Source organism: Podarcis raffonei, chromosome 8, assembly GCF_027172205.1.
Source record: "Podarcis raffonei isolate rPodRaf1 chromosome 8, rPodRaf1.pri, whole genome shotgun sequence".
NCBI classification, from domain to species: domain Eukaryota; kingdom Metazoa; phylum Chordata; class Lepidosauria; order Squamata; family Lacertidae; genus Podarcis; species Podarcis raffonei.
Genome location: NC_070609.1, coordinates 69,142,016 through 69,164,246, shown reverse-complemented (window position 1 = coordinate 69,164,246; position 22,231 = coordinate 69,142,016). Strand labels below are relative to the sequence as shown.

General features: G+C 46.9%; 1 protein-coding gene and 1 long non-coding RNA gene across 7 annotated transcripts in view; one reads left to right on the top strand and one right to left on the bottom strand.

Moving 5' to 3' along the window:
- Positions 1 to 13,090: 13,090 nt before the first annotated feature.
- On the bottom strand, positions 13,091 to 16,095 carry LOC128419670 (uncharacterized). The gene is made up of 2 exons (XR_008331894.1): positions 15,828 to 16,095; positions 13,091 to 15,196 (listed from the first exon to the last, which is right to left on the bottom strand). It is a non-coding gene; the product is annotated as an uncharacterized LOC128419670 (long non-coding RNA).
- A 54-nt stretch (positions 16,096 to 16,149) lies between these two features.
- The window catches only part of PRDM16 (PR/SET domain 16), a 455,772-nt gene continuing 449,690 nt past the window's right edge, over positions 16,150 to 22,231 (top strand). For 5 of the 6 annotated variants that reach the window (XM_053400641.1, XM_053400643.1, XM_053400640.1 and 2 more), the window contains exon 1: positions 16,150 to 16,306. In XM_053400641.1, coding sequence (XP_053256616.1) covers positions 16,270 to 16,306 — 37 coding nt within the window. In that variant the 5' untranslated portion in view covers positions 16,150 to 16,269. The remainder of the gene's footprint in view (positions 16,307 to 22,231) is intronic. The other variant, XM_053400642.1, reaches the window with a different exon arrangement.

Below are 22,231 nucleotides of genomic sequence, written 5' to 3'. Positions count from 1 at the left end.
CAACAGATGGGTGACCTTTGTGTGTGGCATCTACCATGTGCTTTCCTCCAAATTTCATGGAGCAGTGAAATGCCCAGGGCATCTGGGATGGAGAAACTTGACTGCTCAGCTCAGCACTTTTCCATGCAGCACATCGTTGAACTACAGAACTCGCTCCCACAGGAGGCTGTGATGCTGGACACCAACTTAGATGACTTTAAAAGAGGGCCAGTCATATCCAGGGAGGAGAGGGCTGTCAATGACAACTAGCCATGATGACTGTGCTCTGCCTCTGCAGTTGGAGGCAGCAATGTTTCTGAATGCCAGTTTCTGGAAGCCACAGCAGGGAAGAGGATTGGGACCCTGCTTGGGGGTTTCCCACAGGCTTCTGGTTGGAACAGGTTACTGGACTAAATGGGCCATTGGCCTGATCCAGCAGGCTCTCATTACGTTCTTATGCTCAGTGTTGCTGCCAGCGTATCAAGTAATAGGTTGGTTTGGTTTGGTTTGGTTTTAAAGCCGGAAACTAAAATGAACACAAGTAGCACAACAGATGTAATTTTACCTACTGGATGATGATGCAAATTGTTGCTGTTGTGTTTTTTTAAAAAATTATATTTTATTAGTTTTCCATACATTTATACCACATTAACAATTTACATTAAACTTTTCGGTTTTTTGACTTCCTTCGGCTTCTCTGCCAATCATTCAAATTCTAATTTTTTTAAATACACATTTCCAAATTTTAGTATTGCCTTTATACCTACCCCCTCTTATATTTTGCTTTTTTACAATATTTCTTATTCTGTTACAGAGCTTCTTTAAATGCCACTAACATTATTCCGTTATCACTTATACATTCCCAGTATTCTGCTAATTTTCTCCAATCCTCGATGAATTTTTGATCTCGTTGATATCTAATCTTCCCAGTCAGTTTATCAAGTTCTGCATAGTCCATCAGCTTCGTTCTCCATTCCTCCAACATTGGTATTTGTTCTTGTTTCCATTTCTGGGCCAGTAGTATTCTTGCCGCTGTCACTGCATATTGGAAAATTTTGTAGTCCTTTCTATTTATTTCATTACCAACAATTCCTAAGAGAAAAGCCTCTGGTTTCTTAACAAATGTATATTTCAACATTTTTTTCAGCTCATTATATATCAACTCCCAGAAGCTTTTCACTTTCTTGCATTCCCATCACCAATTGTTGCTTTCAGTAAGAAACTGTTCTTAACCTGAAGCACCACTTTAGCTAATGGGGCCTCCTGCTGCCGCTGTGCCGTCGGAGCATGATTTCTGTTCTCATCCTGAAGCAAAGTTCTTAACCTGAAGCACTATTTCTGGGTTAGCAGTCTGTAACCTGAAGTGTATGTAACCTGAAGCGTATGTAACCCGAGGTACCACTGTATTTGTTTATACTTCGCCTTTTTCCCTGGTAGAGATTCAAGGTGATTTACAGATGGAATAAGTGCAGCTAAAATTAAGTGCTCAAGAACACAAATGAATGGAGTAACCAAGCAAATGAGCACAGTGCTGACAGCCCAAGGTCTCCTCTGAAGTAAGACTTGTTGAGTACAATGGACAGTGTTTGCTGGTTTCACCCATACACTTAGAATCATAGAACTGCTGAGTCAGAAGGGGTCCCAAGGGTCATCTAATCGAAGCCACTGCAATGTGGGCATCACAACACACGGTTCCCCATCCAATTTGAAACCATACCAGATCCTGCTTAGCTTTGCAAATGTGCTAGCAGTTTTAGTTTATACATACCTCCTCTTCTCATTGACTTCAGTGGAGCTAGCTCTCAGTTAAGGGGGTATAGGACTGGGGGCTTAGGTGCAGAGAACTCATATCACATAAATAGGATAAAGGTAAAGGTAAAGGGACCCCTGACCATTAGGTCCAGTCGTGGCCAACTCTGGGGTTGTGGCGCTCATCTTGCTTTATTGGCCGAGGGAGCTGGCATACAGCTTCCGGGTCATGACTAAGCCACTTCTGGAAAACCAGAGCAGTGCACGGAAACACTGTTTGCCTTCCCGCTGGAGTGGTACCTATTTATCTACTTGCACTTTGACATGCTTTCGAACTGCTAGGTTGGCAGGAGCAGGGACCGAGCAACGGGAGCTCACCCCATCGCGGGGATTCGAACCGCCGACCTTCTGATCGGCAAGTCCTAGGCTCTGTGGTTTAACCCACAACGCCACCTGCGTCCCTATAAATAGGATAGGTGTGCGTAAAATAAAGGGGTACTAATATAGACAAACTTGCAGAGTTGTTGTTGTGTAAGAACGTAAATGCATGATGCTCTTTGAAGAACACACAATAGCATTACAAGGATGCTTGTTGTGAGTTCTAAGTGTGGCTCTAAGTGTGTTTGGGGGAGGGTCTTGTAGAGAAGAATATAATAAATAATAATAATAATAATAATAATAAATAAATAATAATATAGCACCTGTTTTGCATGTAGAAGGTCCCAGGTTCAATCCCTAGCACCTCCAGGTGTAGACTCCCTGCCTGAACCCCTGGAGAGCTGCTGCCAGCCAGTGTAGACTCTACTGAGTTAGATGGACCAGTGGTCTGACATAGGCCAAAGCAGCTGCCTATGTTCCTATCTTCTGCAGTGCGCGCACACACCCTCCTGGCAAAGCGGCAGAGCAGCCTAGCGAAACTTTTTCTCTCCACACGCCCTTTTTTTGATTGTATAGTTCATGTCCCTTCCTCCTCCCCCTTCGGCCAGGCTGTTCCAGTAAGCTCCTGGCACGGAACAACCTGAATTGAAAATAAAAGGAAGCGGAGGGGGAGACCCAAAGCACCCTTTTTCCTTGGCCAGGAGCGGTGCCTTAATTTAATTTTTTTTAATTTATTTTTTTGGTCCCTTGTTGCAGCTAAAGAAGTTTTCCACCCACCCCTTTAATACTTGGGCATTGCCCTCAAAGGAATCGTTGGATCCTGCCTTCGCTTCTTCTTCCCTCCTCCCTCCTCCACGTCTCTTCTGGGGAGTTCTTGGGTCACCATCCTACCCACCCCACCGCCAGTGAACGAGGTCCTGAACCCAATTAATGGCTAATAATTATACAGGCGCAAAGGCGGCAGGGGCGAGCGAGAACAGGCAGCAGGAGAAAAGGAGGGAGGTGCGGATGGTGGGAGCAAGTTGGGGAGAAAGGCCCCGATTCCGCGCCAGGTTGGCTGGTTGGTCGACGGCTCGCCAAACTGCCTCGGGGAGGAGGGAGGCGCGGGATCTTTGGAAAGGAGTCAAGCGCGAATTCCGTCGCTGCTCGTTGGCGGGAGGTGTTAATCCGAATTAAAAAGAGGGCCGTCGCCTCCTTGTTTTAAAAACTTGCCTCTCTGGGAGTAATTGCTCCCTTGGGACTCCTTGAACATATATATTTTCTCTCTGCGTTTGGTTTCTCTTTTCCCTTTAAAGCTGCAACCCCATTTTAAAGAAAATAAAATACCGGTAAATACCTAAGCGTGCATTGAAGGCAATGCAGATTTACTTATGAGTAAGCCCCAGAGTCGTCCGCCACTGGACCTAATGCTCAAGGGTCCCTTTACCTTTACCTTTAAGCCCCTCTAAGATCAGAGCTCTAAGGCTGCCATCTAGATCCTGTACCCGCTTTCTGGGTCGTAAACCCCAACATACCTCAGTTCACTGCCGAGTAGAGGCAGACTGGGAAGATTTCTGTGTAAGGTTGGAGTAAAGTGGAACTTTCTCTTGGATCACCAACCCAAAAGTTTACCGCCCCCCACCTTTTAAGAATGTCTTCATCTCTTCTTATTTTATTTTAAACCATTCTCTGCAGCCGTTTGCTGGAAAAAGCAGAGCGTCGTTACAGGTTTCCGGCTGCTGGCCGGCAGCAGGTCTACTCGGAGGCAAGCCTCACCGCTGCGGCATTTATTTTTCAAATCCGGCTAGGCAGCCGGGGGCTCTTTTGGAGACGCAAAACGCGCTTTGGCTTAAACGATCTGTATTCTTCTAATAGATATTATTGTTTGCTGCAATAAATGCCGGTTTTAAACCAGCTGGGGGAAGCAGCGACTCTCCGATAGAGCCCATCTTTCCATTGCTCCTTTCTGGTCCCTTAAAACTTTAATTAAAAATAAAATTAAAATCCTGGTGCATTTTCCAAATCCCATAAGAAATTATTGTTTCTCCCCGCCCCCATAAACCCCTCTTTTTTCGGGTGATGCATTTGGCTAATTACGTTTCTATCAACAGCAGGAAAAAAAGGAGGCGGTCGTGTTGGGCTCGTTTGAAGCTCTTTATAATATTTGCGCTCTCGTGACTGTTAATTACCATAAATTAGGCGATTGTCTGCATAATTGTCATTATTGGGAACCTAATCATGGGTCTGTAGCCGACCTCAGTCCTACTCAGAAGTAGGAGCTATGAAATGAATAGACACGGCTGGTCAATGATGTCAATGGGTCTACTCTGAGTAGGGCATCATGGCTGCATCCTAATAACTTGTGAACTAGTACCTGTGAATAAAATTCTCCTTTAAAAAAATCAACCCTTTGTCACGACGACGTATCTATGGCTTTAAAAATGCAGCAAAAGAAAAGAAAAGAAAAAACCGATTTAGGTTAATTTTTGTTCGCTTGTGGGTGGGAGAGAGTTACCCGGAGGCTTTAATATTTCGGAGGGCAGGGTGGGAGGGGGCAAAACAAGCAGATCGGGTTTGCAGTCTTGGGTTGGGGAGGGGTCTCTAGCTGAACCTTTACAATGTTACTTAAAAAAAAAATCAGCTGCCAGAAAGCTGGTGGAAAAAAGGAACAGTAGCTACCTTTGAACAAACCCGGACCAACCTTTTTGTGTGTTCGTGTGTGCATTTATGTCCTTGGGGTGCGAGGAGGAGGGGAGGAGGGCGGTGAGTTTTCAGATCTGGCATGGAAAAACTTAAAATACTCCTATAAACGGGTTTTCTTCTTCTGTTGCAAAACGCCCGGGCAAGAAACGTTTAGCAATCAACCGCGATCCCGCAGCCACTTCAGGCCGCCTGCTCCTGCTTTTGAAAAGGGGGGACGAATACAACGAATCTGGAGGCGTTTCCAGGCTTTTCGAAGCCGTAATTAACACCGGATGGACCCTTTTAGACGATCCCCCCGCCGCCGCCGCCCCCGTTTATTCTAAAGCCGATTAAAGAACAGTTTTGAACAGAGGCATCTCTGCGTTAAAAAAAAAGGAGACTAAATTTCTGCCTGCCCTTCCCTTAAAGCAAAACAAAAAAGAGTGTAATCGATTTCCAAACGTCCTTCTTTTCTTCCTCTTGCTTTTCTGTGCGTTTGTTCAACGCATCCACAGTATTTCGTTGAAGGATTTTTATTTTTATTATTAAAAAAAAAGGCTCCAAGGGAATGCCCCGCTTTCGTGCAAACCTGCACATCAAGGCATACTAAATCAAAATTTTAAAAAGTGGGTTAATGCATGTTAGCCCTTCTCGAGTCTTCCAAACTCTCCCAACGCGTAATACAGCTTATTAGCTGAAAGTGGAATTCGTTTTAAAAGAAGGAAACCAGCTTCTAAACAGTCTCTCGCCGGAGACTGTCGCTATCCAGCCGTCAGTAGGTGATTCCTCGTCTCCATCCTCTCAGTTAAGACTCCTCTGAAAAGGGGCACGATCCCGCACTTTTAAGCGTCCTGGCAATCGCTTCGATTTGAAATGGGAGAGAGTTAAAGCGCGTGAAATCAGTGGCATTTTCAAACTCTGTAAACCGAGCCTGTTGCATGTTTACTCGGAAGTAAAACCTCCGGAGACTTCCAGCCCCGTCGGAAGCGAGTATACGCCAAAGTCCCACGTAGGCTTCAGTTGGACTTACTCCCAATTAAGTGTGCCTGGGATTGGAGTACTCCCAAAAGTGCAAGTTTACTCCGAAGTAAAATTAAATGAATTCAGTGGGACTTACTTCCAAGTAAATGGGCAGAGAGGCAGCCTTGGTCTCTTTGCTAGATCCTTCCCGCACATCAAGGCATACTAAATCAAAGTAGCTGTAGGAACAGAAAGCTGGTGAGAAACATGGAAGGAAGCAAGAGTTGAGATTTCAGCCGGTTGGGAAGGCAAACATTTTACGCTGTGTATATATTTAATATATAATATTGATTGTCAACAAGTATTCTTTACGCGCAACACGAATATGGATGGTCAGAATTTACGATATCAATTGTTGCTGCTCCAAAGCCTTATTGTTATCAGATGTAGTGCTGTTGATTTGCATCAGCGTGAGTCCTGCTCAGAGTAGACCCACTAAAATGAACGGGCACGACTAACTTAGACTCGTTTATGTCTATGGGCCTGTGCTGAGTAAAGTTAATAGGATAATTGTTCTAGTCCGAGTTAGACCCCTTGAAGTTAATAGACCTGATTGACTTGGGTCCAACAATACCCACTGGTCTACTCTGAGTAAAACTAAGTTGGATACACAAGTTTGCTATTCATACACTAATAACACGCTTGAGATTCATGGCGTTGCACAGAGTACCATATACCTTTATTTACAATAGTTATGTTTGCGATTTGTCTATACAACGGGGAGTGGGGTGGGGGAATAGTGTCTGAGTCCGGAAGCCCAAATACACCCCTCCATTAGGACCAGGCGGTCAAAGGAGCTAGCTGCCTGCGCGATCTTTTTCGGGAGATAGATGGAGGATCCAGCTTGCCATTTTCTCCTTCAGCCGGTGGCTGTGGGTGGTTCTGCGATTTCCCACACTCCTGTCTCCAGCTGCCCCCTTGCGATTGCAAGATGAGCTTCGGGGAAACGAAGTGTGTGTGCGTGTGGACAAGCGTGCCTCCTATCTACACACACTATTGAAATCCTTTGGCGAGGAAGCGTTCCCGCTTATAAAAAGAAGATAACATACGTTTCCTCCTTGGTCGATATAAATAATAATAATAATAATAATAATAATAATAATAATAATAATAATAATAATAATAAATAATAATGGTAGTTCTCACAGTGTCCCCCCCCAGGCGCCCATGTTGGGCAGCGTGCGAGCAAGCAAGACCTGATTGCAAGAGCGTTTTTCCCTCCAACCAGGAGTGGCACGTGGTGGGGGCAACCTGAATGGACCCCCCCCCGTAAAAACGTAATTAAGCCCTTGCCTAATGCCCTTTCCCTGCAGAACTGGGTATGGTAAGAATCAAGCGCTTATGCCATCAAATCCTCCGGGGGAGGAGGGGGAGAGGAGATTTATTTATTTTTTAATCATGAACTCAAGGCCTCCTGATCTGTCCATAAAACCCCAAGTATTTTAAGCTGTGCTAATTCTACGGAACTCTGAGGCCAGAGGCAGCCGGAGACACACAACACCCCCGCCCGCTCCCCCCGCACTTATTTCTTTTTATATAACTTCTTCACGTATACAGTAAGCGTTTCGTTCCCTTGGTCCACCCAACACATATATTTCTCTCTCCTCGGGTAAATCCCCATTTCCTAGGCACCCCCGTCCCCCCTACCCCGAAAGCAGTCAGTAGCACCGATGGCATTTAATAGGCTTTACTTCCGAGTAAGTGCGAGCAACGGAATTGTAGCTGGTATAGATTTGGAGTCCGGTTTTTGGAGGACCCTGGAATAACCCGCCCTGAAACACTGACTCGCGAGGAAGACGGGGGGGGGGGGTCAAGAGTTTACTTCCTTGAAATGGGTCCCGCGCAAGACCATTTGACACTGCTCAGGTGCATGTTGTTTTTAAGGCGGGGACACCTCCATCCAAATAAAAAATCCAGCCCGATCCTGTGTTTGTTTCCTGGGAAGTGATTTCCGCATGATTCACTGGAAAAAGGCTACGTAGCCACCATGCCTTTAAGGCGTACATCGAAGCCTGGAAACCGTAGTTTACCCATAAATCCTAGCACATACGAGCTACAGTTCCCATCGTTCTTTTTTTTGGGGGGGGTGCTCCAAATGTAGGCGCAGACCCTATGCAGGTGTACATCCAGCCCCCTTGATCTCGTTGGGAGAGCTTTTCGCCCATTCACACCCAAGACAAGTGCTTAAGAATTAAGATGCGTATGGATCGAGCCACACGTGCATTCTTGTGGAGAGAGGTGGAGTCCGAACCGACGCGCTGTCAAAGGTGAAACTCGACGCCCTCCACGGTGAGAGGCGATATTACGAGGCATCGCCTCGCTGCGAATTGTTATGAATTGCCCCCTTTTTGGGGGGTAGTGGGGAAAATATCGATCGGGAAAAGCAGGCAGGGAGGAAGGTCGTCTGGGCAGCGTTAACGCAGAAGAATCATTCTAGGGCTGGTAGACTTGTCTTCCTCCATGGAAAACCTCTTCATCCACGTTATGATCTCCACCACACCCCCAGCCCTGGCTTTATTTTTATTTATTTACAAGAATGGGGCAGAGTAAATAACCCTCAAGGGGAGTGAGACCAACCCCTTTCCCTTGCCTTCCATAAGAATCCAAGCTAACCTAAAGGAAACGGGAGGGTGGTAACATTCTAGTCTTCAAGACTAAATCAATAAAGGCTTCTAGTCCTCAGTATATATGTGCGTGCGTGCGTGCGTGCGTGTGTGCAGGGCTAGATATTTGTATATGGAGGGATTCTTAAGGAGAAGCAGATACATGCATAGCGAAATCTAGTTAATAATTCGATGGCATTCTCGACCTGAAAGGACAGAGGAGAACAAAACGGGTTGAAAGGGACACTCTAACCAAAGATGTCCATCCAAGTGCAGTGTCTTTAAAACCTCCCTTTAGGTCACACACATTCTGCCTCGTCTTGTGGTCAAAGGAGTAAAAAAAATAATATTCTACCAAGCGCAAAAGTCGGCGGAAATGGATACAAATCATTTGGGGGAGAAGGAAGGGGCACCGTTACCTGGGAACAGGCCTTATTGAACATGGGCGGGGGGGTGAGGGTATTACTTTGGAGTAACCAAGCACAGACTCGACTTCTGCAGACACCTTGGAAATAGAGAGCAGCGACCATATACAAGGAATCCCTTTGCTCCTCCAGGTTGATCTAAACTCCCTCTTAAGTTTCTGGAACAAGGAAGACCGAAAGCGGGGGGGGGGGTCGTTGTATGTGTTTTCCCCCTAGTTTTACCTGGACTGGTCTATCTGGTTTTCCATATTAAAAGGCAGCTAGGAACACCCCAGTGATAAATGTGTTTGTGTGCATTTTACATTTAAACAGGGCGGTGGCGAGGGGGGGGATTAAGAAGCGGCGCAGTTCCTCCCCAATCCGGTGATAGCTCTGATCCTGCTCCTAATTCGGTTCGCAATTCGTAATCCGAACCAGGCGCGCGGAATTAATTGCTTTCGCTTTGCTTTTTAGTGTGCGCGTTTCAAAGAACAAAAACCTAAAGTTTAAATTGGCGACTTCTGAGAAGTGCGGTTGTGTGCAAGAAACAAAAGCATGCGGGCAAGCATCGCTCCTGTATGTGTGTGGCTTGGCCTTCAGCTGTGATCCGCAACGCAATTAAGTTTAGACCGAAACAATTCAAAGATGAAACGTCATGGCAATGCGCCGAGATGGGGTGACGGATGCTTCTGGCACCGAATTGACTTCGGTTTAAGAATCCGGTTGTGCAGCCTAAGGTACCTCGCAGGGTTGTTGTTAAGATTAAATGGGGAGGCGGAGAACTATGCAGCTATCTTGCAGGAAAGTGGAATAATAATAACAACAGTAGTAGTAGTTAATAATATGAAAAACTGCGATTGTGTTTATTGGCATCATCGAGGTGACTACGGAGCTGCTTTGAGAATAAATTCCATTGGACTCATTAAAATCTTACTCCTGAGTAAATATGTCGGCCTGTGTATCCACGTGGGGGTACATTCGTCCGAACCTGGTTTGGGACTGCGAGTTTATTATAATCTGATTAATGACCACAGGTGCTGTTTTTCAAAACGCTGCGTTTCATCCAATGCCCTGCCAGTCACCAACTTTTCATCTGTTCTGGAGAAAGCCTATTCTTGTAAAATCCCTTCTTCTAGTAACGCCCCCCATCCCTCCCCCTTAAATAAGTACCCCCCCTTTGAACTGACAAAAAAGCCAACCCAAAATCCCGTGCCCTATTCTAAAGTTGATTTCTAGATTATCGGGAAAGGACGTGACTGGACTTTGAGGGAGAGAAATTAATTCATCATGCAGATGAGGGCTTTTCTAATTCCTCTACCATCTCCTGCCCGTTTCTTGACTGCTAATAAAGTAGATCATTGATTGTATAAAAATAATGTATTGGGGAGGGGGGCAATCTGCAGGAAATATGGAGTTGAGATGATAGGCAGAGGGAGGGGGATATATACAGTATACACATACATACCGAGAGAGAGAGTATTTAACTCACACATAACCGAAGAAATACTTCGATTAATCGCAATCTGCCATGTAGACACAAACACCTGCCTTTAAATTTGCTGTGTGACCTCTTTTAAATGGATTCTCAGCAAATCTTTCAGAGCATCTCATTTCAGTGACGGGCACCTATTCTTCGAAGGCTCCCCCCCTCTTCTCCACTGAATCCCCAATTAATCCTAATTATTTGGTGTCACTTCGGGTTTTGTTTTTTTAAAAAAACCAAACCAGCCCTAGGAGGGTGGCCATCCATCACCCTCCCCGCTTCCCGTTTGTCCCTGAAATTTTCAAAACCTGTTTCTTTAACAAGCGCGATCCTCTGCCTCTGTATCGGAACGGGCCGCTTGAGGCTGCCAACCTTATCCGCACGCTGGCGGTAGTCAAAACTCGTTGAAGTTCACTCCAAGGGATTTACCGTACTTCTGACTTGGCGCGCGTAAGCACCGCGCTTACGACACTTCCGGGACCACCATTCTGAACCTTTTCAAAAAGGTGGAGGGAGGGAGGGAGGGCACCAATCAAAGGGGGAACCTAGCAGAGGAAATTCGGTTTATGTTTACCCCGAAGCGAACCTCCTAAATTTATTAAGTTCCATTTATTAAGTTGGTGTTAATCATTATCAATAAATGATAGTACATAATAAGAGTCATCCGTGTTCAAAAGAACTATACTTCCCATTATCCTGTTGCTATTCTTGCCACAGCCCTCTAAGAAAAAGCAGTAGGAATAGTCCCAACTTGGTTTATTCGGAAGCAAGTTCCATTGGAGACCTGCCACGCAAGTGCATCATTGCAAGCTAGTCACCGCCGGATTGTCTCCCTAGTGAGTTTAGATGGCCAATGCGGATCCGAAGCGCAGGCCCTTTGATTCAGGACCCACCTTAGCCACTGGTCTCTGGGCTATAAATGTCGCTTTGTGAGCGAACTCCGGGAAAGGTGAAACTTAAAGCGACAGGGTGGTTTGCTTTGCGCGTTGCGCAATTGACTTCACTTTTGATACTCTCTTGAAAGGAATTAAAAGGGCGGATTTTGAGATGGCCCCAAAGAGCCAAATCGCACCATTTCTGCCCTCGTCATCTCTTGGAAGCTGCCAGAGACGTCGCTGACCTCTCCTCCCCCCCCCAACCCTCACCGGGGCAATTCTCTTTCACTTTGCCAGACCCACACAGCTGAGATCAACCTGCCCTATAAATATTAAGGGGAGGTAGTGGAAAGAGAGAGATTTTTGCAAACTGGAAACAAGCGGGGGTCAGGGACACAAGGAGCGCGATGTGGTTTTTCTGCAAATAGTCACTTGACCTTTAAAGGGGGCAATAAGGCCTAGTGGCTAGAGCGCTGCAGCTTTGACACCCAAGTTCAATTCCGCTTCCCCACCCGCTTAGGCAGCTCCTTGCGGGGGGGGGGTCACTCCAGGCCAGTCCCCAGCAGCCCTCAGCCCAAACTCGCCACAAGGGTAAAACTCTCACATCATGTGCCAATCATTCCTCACACTTTTTAGCCCTGAAAAGTTCGGTTCGTAAACTGTAGGGTGGAATCTAGAAAAAAAATTTACGGGGGTGTTGTTGCTTTTAAATCTTACTGGTGGCGCGGGGTGGGGTGGGGAATCTCCTTCAGAGTGCAGCAACATCTACAGGATCAGGTTCCAACTTTTAAGGGACACCAACTGCGATCCTAAACAGTAGGACATCACACCGGATCCAGCAGGACGTACTCTCCCTGGCAAATGGGGGGGGGGGGTTAGAGAGTAACTGTCTACATGGATCGCGCCCCCGCCTCTCCTCCTGCTCACTAGACTTTTTGGATCTGCTGGTGTTCAATGGGAAAAATCGTTTAGGGCCTGCTTTAAGAGACACACTTGGCACAGCCTATAGTTGTTTACGCGGAAGTAAGTCCCACAGCGTTTCAGCCTTGCTGTCAACCCCCACGAGCGACGCCCCCCGCCTTGAAATATTTAATTCCAGTTGGGTTGGATACAACTGAATATTTCTAAAATCATCTTGGGGACTTTCCTAAAGCATTTCCTCCCTTGTTAAAAAAAAAAAAAAAGACCACCTAGCTGGATTTTCACCCCTCGAGTTCCGCACCCGGTATTGATCTTGGAGTGGATTGCGAATTCCGCGGGGCAGAGAACCTGTCTGCTGTTCTATGTTATGTTGTGGAGAAACAACCGCCACAAAAAACAAAAAAACCGAGAAGGAAGTTATTCTCATTCAGGGGCCCGATGTATCCATGCTTGCTTTTACACGGAAGTAAATCCCATTGGCTACGGCGAGACTGACTTTTAAGTTAACCTGCTTGGGGTTAGGAGGCCCTCAAATCAATGTAGGGCAGCAATTAACTGAAGAAACAGCGTAGACTGCGTTTAGTAGGTTTACTCAGGAGTAAGCACACTCATGCAGAATATATATATATATATATATATATATATATATGCAAAAAACACGCGGAAAAAGAGTGCGAATTAAGAACACGTGTTCGTTTACACGCACAGGTGCAACGCAAGGATGTTTTCGCCTTTGGAGAGAAAAAAAGGCAATCTGGTTTTAGCTGGGAAGAGGCAGCTATTGGTTTCCCCACTTTGAAAACATTGACTCGGAAGTTCCCTTCCAATCCTATTATTTTAAAAAAATCCCAACGTACTCTTACAATCCTTATCAGCGGAATTCAGATTCAAACGCATTTATAAATAATTCTGGACAAATAACTCTCCCACCCCCACCCCAACCCGTGCTTTGAGAGCCTACATTTAAAACCAATTCCATTTTATGAATTACTTGATAAATAAGCAACGCTTTTTAAAAATAAATAATAATTCGGCAGGCTTTGTTTTATTATTTGAATGGCTTTTAAAATTACCAGCTTTATTACAAGTTTGTGGAAACAGAACGGGGTGTGCGGACGGGCGGCGGAATCCCAGAACCTGATTGAGTTAAATCGCGAGGCGTTGAAGTAACTGAACCTCAAGCACAAAATGAAGAAAAGGAGAAGGGGACTTGGTTTGTTACCTCTCTCTTCCGTCCCCGTCCCCCACTTGAAAATATAATAAATGTTTTCAGACCTCCTTTGCCCTGACCACAACAGGATTAATATAAATCTAGATACAAAAAAAGAGAAAATCTTCTATAATCTTAATAATAATAATTTATTTCATTGTACTTCATTCTAGTAATAAAGTATGCAGTTTTCAACCTCAAACTTTGTTCTCTCCTCATATCTCCCACCTGCCGGTCGGCTGCTAGGCTGCTTTTTTATTTTGCTGGGGGTGGGGTGTGAACGCCTCTTGTCCTGTTTCTTCTCCCCCCCCCACCCGCATTAAAAAAAATCTGGTTTATTTTCTTGAAGGCTTCTTGACATTCCCTTTCCCTTTATATTTTATAAACACCCCCCACACACCACGCAATGTATCCTTTCCAGTCACCATCTCTCCTGGGCCCTTGAATTCCCAAAGGGAGTAATTAATTAATACTGATCCAGCCAGGCTATTTACTCCGGGGAGGGGGGCTAGTGTCCTCCACCCACTTTCCCATTTCCGGGGATTCCTGAAAAATTCAGGAATGCAAAGATCCAGCTTCCTCCATTTCCATCCATTGCCCAGGAGAATAGGGTCGTTTCTATAAAGGACAACCAAGCATTTGAAATAGATAATGATGATAATATATATATTAATTAAAGGACCTGAAAATGATACTTACCGCCTTGATCCCTGCTAAAGCAACACCCCCGGACCTGTAAAAAGCAGAGTCCAACATTCAAGTGGAAAGGCTGTTATAATAAAAATTAGCTGGAAGAAAGGAGGAGTAAGAATAGAGAATAGCGTGTAATTACATATATATGTATGAACAGGAAGCGCCGTAGAGCAGGTGAACTTGCTTAGATCAGAACCCCATGTTTTTTTGTTTTTGAGCAGGACACATTCATCGCTGTGGCAAAATAGGTAAGTCAGAGATCAGAGAGAGAAGGAGCCGGTGCCCAGGCTGCCTGAGTGGCTGAGCTCTTCCATCCTGCGCATACTTACTTGTGAATTAGCAGCTTGCCACATTTGAGTTCATTAAGCCTAACTCCCAAGTAACCTTGCATAGGAATGCGGCCCATTGGGTAAAAAACAAACAAATATGAATTGTCTTCCGAGTCAAGCTGCCCGAGGGATCGGCCAGCTTAACTTCATTTAACTAGGCGTTAAAGGAGCCCCTTACTCCTTACTTCCGAGTAAGGCCACAGCGATTCATTGGGAACGTTTCCTGGGGAGCTGACAAGGTTCCTGAGCTCGTGGGAAGTCGTATTGCGAAGTTCTGGTCTGAAGTGCTTCGCCCCTGAAGGCTGCTTTGCAGTGCTAGCCCGCTGGGGAGCCAAGACCCATTCAGCTTGGCGGAAGCTTACTTCAGAGTAAGCCCAGGCTCCAGCAGCGGGTCGCAGCCCAGATGCTTCCCTACACACACACATCTCGAGGACCCACGATCAGGTTTTAGCGTGTTTTAAACAAGCACCACGATGGAGACAGAATCGTTTAAACCGGCTGATGGAGGGGGGGGGGCTGGGAGGAGAGAGAACCGAAAGCCCCCAACCCACCCAAATTTTATTGTAAATGGATTGGGGACAGGGTGGGAAAGAATGCGCCGATCGTTAGGAAAACGAAAGTCGTTTGCGTGTGCAGGGGGAGTTTTCATGTTGCCCGCCAGATTGGCTTAAATGCACTGGAGTGGAAGGGGATGCACGTTTTTCGGTAACGGCACAAAACTGGGAGAAAGACATGGTAAAAGGTAGAAGAAGTCTGTGCACCTAAACATCGTCTGTGCACCCTGGTAATTCTATAAGCCCCCGCCGAGTAGGGAAACGGCCACAGCTTCTGCAGTCAACCTCAGCCGCGGCTGCGATCTTCCTCAACCTGCCTACCTGGAGGTAAATCCCACTGTAATCAATAAAAGAAACTTCCGAGTAAACCTGGCCTTAGGGAAGGGTGGGGGAGATCAGACATCCAGATATTCACAATTGCCCGGAATGGGTGGCTGGTGAGGGGGGGGGGAGAAGAGTAAGCCCCTGTGGAAGAAGGTGGGGCGTTTACTCGCGAGTAAGCATGCAGCGGATCCTGCGAGAAGAAAGCGGTGTGTGTGTGTGTGTGTGTGTGTGTGTGTGTGTATAATCATAATACATCATGATATATCATATATATAATATATCAGGCGTGGGGGGAAAGAGCCCATCGCGACTGTCCCATTGATGAGAATAGCAGCTAATAGCCAAATAATAGCAAAATCATTAGATCTGTAAAGTGCAGCGTGCAGTTGGCTGGTTGAAAGAGACGGCTAACTAGTGACCAGAAAATAATAACAGATCTGCAAAAGGGCAGCGTGCAATTGACCAGCTGCAACGGACCGGTTGCTAGGAAAAGAATAATTAGACTTGTAAAGTACAGCATGCAATGGACCAGTTACGCCCCCCCCCCAAAAAACCCCAGCCACATACACCCCCCCAACCCTCCCCGTCCCACCCAAGCATAGCATAGAAACCATCGTCCGAATAAAAAAAAAGGGCAAAGTCACCTCTTCCTGGATGTTACCTTCCATCTTTAAATATTGTCCACTGGGGAAGGGCAGCATGTAAAGGGTTAGGGAGAGAGAGAAAGGTCGCTTTTTCTTAAAGGGGCAGATCAGGGGAAGTGGCGGGGGGGGGGAGGAGGAGGAAAGGCTGGGATGGTGCTGCGCTCCGAGGAGGTGGGGGCAGAGATAAGTGATCTGAAGAAGAGGATAGGACCACGGAAGAGAAGGGGGGAGGTTAAAAAAAAAAGCCACACAAACATACACACACCAACCCCAACCCTGATGGTGATGAATACATTGGAAAGTTTTTTTGGCCCCGGAGAGGGTGTCAGATTGAATGCTCTGTGCGCATGTGCGAAGGTGTCCAAACTGACAATGCTTGGGAGATGAAGATAGCGCGGCAGAGCTGTTGCGGGTTCAAGGAGGGATCCGCTCCGCCGTCAAGATGAGATCCAAGGCGCGAGCGAGGAAACTGCCCAAAAGTAGGTCCCCTTTCTCCCGCGAGGGGGAGATCCCCGGCGAGATCTGGCGAGGGGGGTGAGAGAGAGAGGGAGAGAGAGAGGGGGGCGCGCGCTGAGCAGAGGTGGGGGGGGAGCCATGGGTGTCTGGCTGGTCGGCCCTGGGGTGGGGGGACGACAACGACGAAGACGAGCCGATCGCCTCCTCCTCGGCCGTCCTGGCCTCGCCGCGGCCGGATGAGCGCAGCTGGGCGAGCCGGGAGCGAGCTCCGCGCCGCCACAGCCGCCGTCGCCGGTCTCTGCGCGACGATCGGGGCAGCCTGGCCAAGGCTCCCCCCGCCTCTCCTTGCGCTCCGAGAGTTGTGCTCCGCACCCCGCGATTGGTGGGGTTCACCCGTCTGAGGATCTCGAGGCGATCAAGGATGGCAAGGAGGAGGAAGGAGGGGGATCGTTTTTTAAAAAAATGAAAAGTAGGGGGGACCCAGGGAGAGCTAACGAGAGCGAAGCGAAAGTTAGCTACAAAGTTGAAGCCTGCAACTTTTTTTCTCTCCCTTTCCCTCCTCCTCTCTCCTCTTCGCCGAGTCGTTTCCAAGTTCTTGTGAAATCTTTTTTTTTTTTTAGTTCCCAGCTTTTGAAATATAGTGGGCGCTAGAGATTCGCGGCTGGGAAGGCAAAGCGAGGTTTCCCGAGTAGATGGGGAGAGAGAGAGAGAGAGAGAGAGAGAGAGAGAGAGAGAGAGAGAGAGAAGACCGTGGAAAAGAGAGAAGGGGAGGGAGAGAAAAAGGAGGCAAGGGGGGAAGAAAGAAAGAGAGAAATATATATATTTATAAAACCAACCAGGCGAAGAGAGAGAGAGAGATTTGGATGGAAAGAGGCAGAGAAACTGGAACCCCAAATGCAGCTTGGCGTTATAGATATGTGTGTGTATGTGTATCTATCTAGATATACGCAGTGAAACTGACACGAGGTGAAATGGACAAGTTCCTGGAGCTCTGGCGGTTGTCGTGTTTTGAAAGTGAGCGATGGTGGGGTTCCTGCATGCGCCCTGTTGCAGGAGCAGTTTCTGTCCCCGATTCTCGCGCGCACGCTTGGAAAAGGGAGGGGGATGTGAAAAGTTTGCAAATATATTCGTGTCTCCTTCCTCTCTCCCCCCCCCTCAATTTCTCGATCCCTCGTTGCCGGGGGCGGGGAGGGGGGGAGTGGAGGAGGAGAGAGAACCCTCATCCTTCTCCAACGCTTGTCATCGGTTACCAATGAAATATTAAAAGATGGCAATGAGAAAAGAGGGTGGGCGGACGAGAAAGGGGGGGGCAGGTTGTTTGCTGCGCGATCTAAGATACTTTAGCTGTCAAATGACGATACATCTTCCCCCCGCCCCATCTCCCACTTTCAGGATTTTTGTAGCAAAAATAATATAAGTTGTTTCTGCGTTGTTGCTGCTCTTTTAAACTCCGAAGTTTAACACCGCGTGCATTTCATTCTGGCAGATATTTTTTCATTGTTTTGTCTGGAAAGCGGGAGGGTCTATTTTGTGTTTTTACAATCGCTGTTGTCTGTCTTGATTTTTTGTTTTGTTTTAATCTTAATTATCATTTGGAAACGGTCTGTTTTGTTTTGTTCCCCCGCCCCTCGTTGAGTTCCATGCTGAAACCGGACGCGAGATTGTGGCTGGTTGAGGTGGAAGCGCGCACGCGGGTGGCTGGAGGTGGGGGGGGGAGGAATGCCGTAAAGCTGTAAAAATACCTGTAAATATATTTGCAAATATAAGGTGACGGAAAGCTATCCAGGGGAAGTTGGGAGCTGGCGCTTTAATCCTGAATACGTTTAAATACTTTTAAAAAAGGGGAAGGGAGTCTGTCTCTCTACTCCGAAATACGTTTACTCGGTAGTGAAAGTTCTAATGGATTTTCAACCATGAACAGTTTGCGCCAGGAGATTTCGAAAGCTCACCTAAGTTTTGATTCTCTCGAGAGAGCGAGGATCTGAAACTCCTGCCTTTAAGTCTTTGTGTGTGCGTGTTAGTTGTGTTGCCGATCGTTACAAAACTCCAGCGGATTTCCACCGCCGTCCCCGAGACAAGTTAAGAACGCGCGACTCTCTCCTGCCTTTACGATTCAAGTCCCCGATTCCGGACACCCCCTCCAGACTCAGTTCAAGGTCAAGGCGCCCCCCGTTCTGAATCCTTCCTCCTTCCAGTCCCCTGCATGCTCCTCTCCAGATCACCCCGAAGGAAACAAGTGGAGATAGAGATTTGCAACGCCGAATGTCTCACACTTAATGCAATTCCAATAAGTGAGATCGCAGCCCTAATGGACAGAAGCACGTTTCCTGCGGTTTTAATGGAGCGGTCCCCTCCGCTCCAGGCAGGATCTGTCCAACACCAACTTTCAAACTCCCTTGATTTAGTCTCTACTTTTTCGGAAGGGCGAGAGTTAAAAAAAAAAAAAAGAGAAGAGAAAAAAGGCAGCAGTCTTCCTCCTGCTGCTTTAACGTAATCAATAGTTGGATAATTTTTCAAGGCGCAAAAGGAACAAGCGCGCAGGGCGCGCAGGCCGCCGCTTGTCCTCCTTGACAGGCCCCGCAATTTTAACAGGAACAAATTTCTGTTTTCACAGCTCTCTCTCCCCGGACCGCTCCCCCCCCCCCCAGCCCGCTTTTCCACTACTGGGTAGAATCGAGGAAGGGAAGAAAAAATGATCTCCAAGCAGGACCTCGTTCCGCCTCGTGTCTTTTTACCGCTGTATCAAACTTGGGGAACGGCTGGACTTTGGTACAGCAACTTCTTTGTAATAAATACTATAATTTTTCAATAAACAGAAATATCGGCTCCCTTCCATATACATCTGCCTCTGCTGCATTAAAAACAATCACATCCAGAATGCCCCAGGTGATATATGTAAATTATATCTCTCTCTGTGTGTGTGTCTTTTAAAATTAAAATTTGTCCATTTCATCAGGTCGGAGTGGAAATGTCGCTGTCATTTTCCCCTTATGAGCTGAAATGGACGAGACCTCAGGTGTGGTTGAATGCTTCCTTTGGATAATTTCAGTCTTAAAGGCTGCACTTCTGTGCCCACTTACTCGGGAATAAGCCTCACTGAAATAAAAAGCGACTTGCTTCTGAGTAGACTTGCCCAACCTTGCGCTGCAAATGTGTGCTGGAGAGTTTAGTTCACCCCCCCCCAGGAGGGCAGTTCCACTCTTTGTGTTTTGGGGTTCTGGATGTACATGGGGAGGGGGAGAGGAATTTTTAAAAAATGTAAATGGTTTTCAAAAACTTTTTTTTTTTTTTTGAGCCGCGCAAGGAGAATTTCTTTCTGCCCCCGCCGTTTACCACTTGATCCAACCTGGAAGTGTCTGTTATGAAAGTCCTGATTAAATTCAGCTGTTTTGATACCAACCCCAGACTCAACAGTTTACAGCGCGTGGAAGAAGGGGGGCAAGCCCTTTGAAGCTGAGGATACTTTTAAGGTTCTCCCCCCCCCCCTTCTAAATACAGTAGTCCGGGTTTCCAGATCCCTGGGGCTTTCTGCACGGAAAACGTTCGGTCCTGATTTGCAAGCGATCGTTGCTTTCGCATTTATCTCCGGATCAAACGCCCTCAAATAACCATTCCTCTCCAACACGGGCCTAATGCGTTCGCTTTCCTCCTCCCTGCCCTGAAATGCCTGTCAAGTTTTGTTTGTGTTTTGAAATGCTGATCGGGTATCTTAGACAAAATAAAAATTGAAAATCATCCTCGCTTCCTTGTGACTGATGCAGCCGAGGAGGTAAAGGCGAATCAACGTTTGGCTGAATGCGCTGTAGTAGGATTTGGTTTTCGGTGGGCAATATTTTCAGCAGATGGAAAGGGGCCTCTCTGGAGACTCCCGGTTCCACGACATGTTTTCGCTACGAGGAATGTGATGTGTGAATGCGTGTGGGTTTCGTTTCTTGAATGGAGCCCTTCACCGCGGCACCTATGTGAGGATGAAATTTTAATTTCTCCAGACAGCAGTCCCTTGGCATGAACTGGGATGCCCTGTGTGCGTGCGTGCGTGTGTGTGTGTGTGTGCAAGTTAAATGACACCCCCACACAGCTGAATAAATTCACCCTGGGCCCTGCAATCCTATTCTCGTTTAGCCCCACTGAACTCAGAACCCAGTCGACACGTACAGAACTGTCGTCCTACACGCGCGCTGAGCTGAGAAAGCAACTTGTGGCTTCTTCCTCCCGAGTAGGGCTGCATCTCTGGATTAAAGAACTCCAGAACAAATGCAATTATAAAGTGTTGTGTTTTTTTAATTAAAAAAATATTATCTAAAGGCAGGCTCAATGAGCACCAAGATGGAGCAGAGGCTGAGGCGGGGAGGTGATACCTGATTTTTGTACCACGATCACTTCCCTGGATTCTGTCCCGCTTTAATAAATAAATAAATAAATACACAAATAAATACACAAATAACAAAAACCTCTCCTGTAGTTGATTCCCATTTACAGCAAAAGGTTTGGGCTGCGTGCGTGGCAGGAGAAAACATGGTGATGGTTGGGAGATGCCTTTACACTGGAAGAGACAGGGAAATAAATAAAAAAAATAAATAAAGTCTTAGATAGCGGTGCTAGGCTCTGCGTGTCTACTTGCAAGTAAAGCCCATAGAGCCCGGCTGCACTCATAAGCCCACTTTACCCAGGAGCAAGCCCCATCGGATTAAATAGGGTTTGATTCTGAGGAAGCACGGCCAGGCCGGCAGCCATGATCCTGGCTTTAACTCTTAGCCAAAAAGAAAGAAGTGTGTGTGTGTATATACACACGCATATATATATAGGATTGCAGCCCGGGTGACTTCCTTAACCGTCGAGAGCCAGATTATGGAATAAAACCTTGAGGCAAGCCGTTTGAGGCTGTGTGTGAAAAAGAAAGTAAGAGGAGAAGAAAGGGAGAAGTTAAGGAGCGAGGAAGGGAACAATTGAGACCGGCTTCCCCAGGAACCGAACGTGGAGCGGCTGGGCCGAGGCTGCGCCGTTTCAGATTCTCCAGTCCCGGGAAGGAAAGGCTGCGGAGATTATCCTCGGAGTGGCCCGCCCGATGGACGCGAAAAGCTCTCCGACCTTGCTCTTCCCCCTCTCGCCGTTTCTTAGCACCAGGTCCTTTGCAGCGCAATCTGAACCGCGTCTGCTCGGAAGCAAGTCCAATTGGATTCATCGGGGCTTGCTCCCGGGCAGGCGAGGTTAGGGTCGCAGCCTTAAACTGTCTTTGAAACGCAAAGGGGGGGGGCAAACCTTTTTTTTTGGCGTTAGTTTTTTGAGGCAATGCCCTCTTTCGCTGGCTTGGCCTGGTGCTGCGGGCGGGGGGGGGGGGGCGTGTGCGGGCGACTAAAAGGGGTGCAATCTCCCACCTGGATCGGGGAGCTACGTCATTTTCTTGCAAAAAATAAATAAAAAAAATTAAATTAAAATGCAGAGGAAACGCTCTGCCCTCATCAGATGGCTGATTTCAACAGGTTTGGAGAACTTTTAAAACGCGAGCTTGCTTTTTAAAGGAAACATTAAAGGCACCCCCTCTACACAAATTAGGAATTCCGCTTTCACAGATGCAGTTCAAGCAAGAACACTTTGCTTCTATTCCCCCTTTGGGAGGAAAAAAAAGCCTTCTTGTATAGTTCAGATGTGTCCAAAATATATAAACAAATTTCTCTTTCTGCAAGGGTAGGGGGGGCACTGGATCTAGGCCTCTACAAGGCTGCGAATACATACACCCCCCTTCCTAGTTATTCCCTTTAAACTGAGAACAGTATAGTATATACCGTACTCTCTCAACTCGGTTCCTTCCTTCAAACAGCCAGCTAGAGTTCTGTCTAGCAAGCTGAAGAAAAGAGACGGTCCACGGGCTACTCATCTCTCTTCTCGGGTACCCCTCCCCAATAAAAAACCCTCCACCCTTCCTGCTTCTGGCTAGGATCTCGAGATTC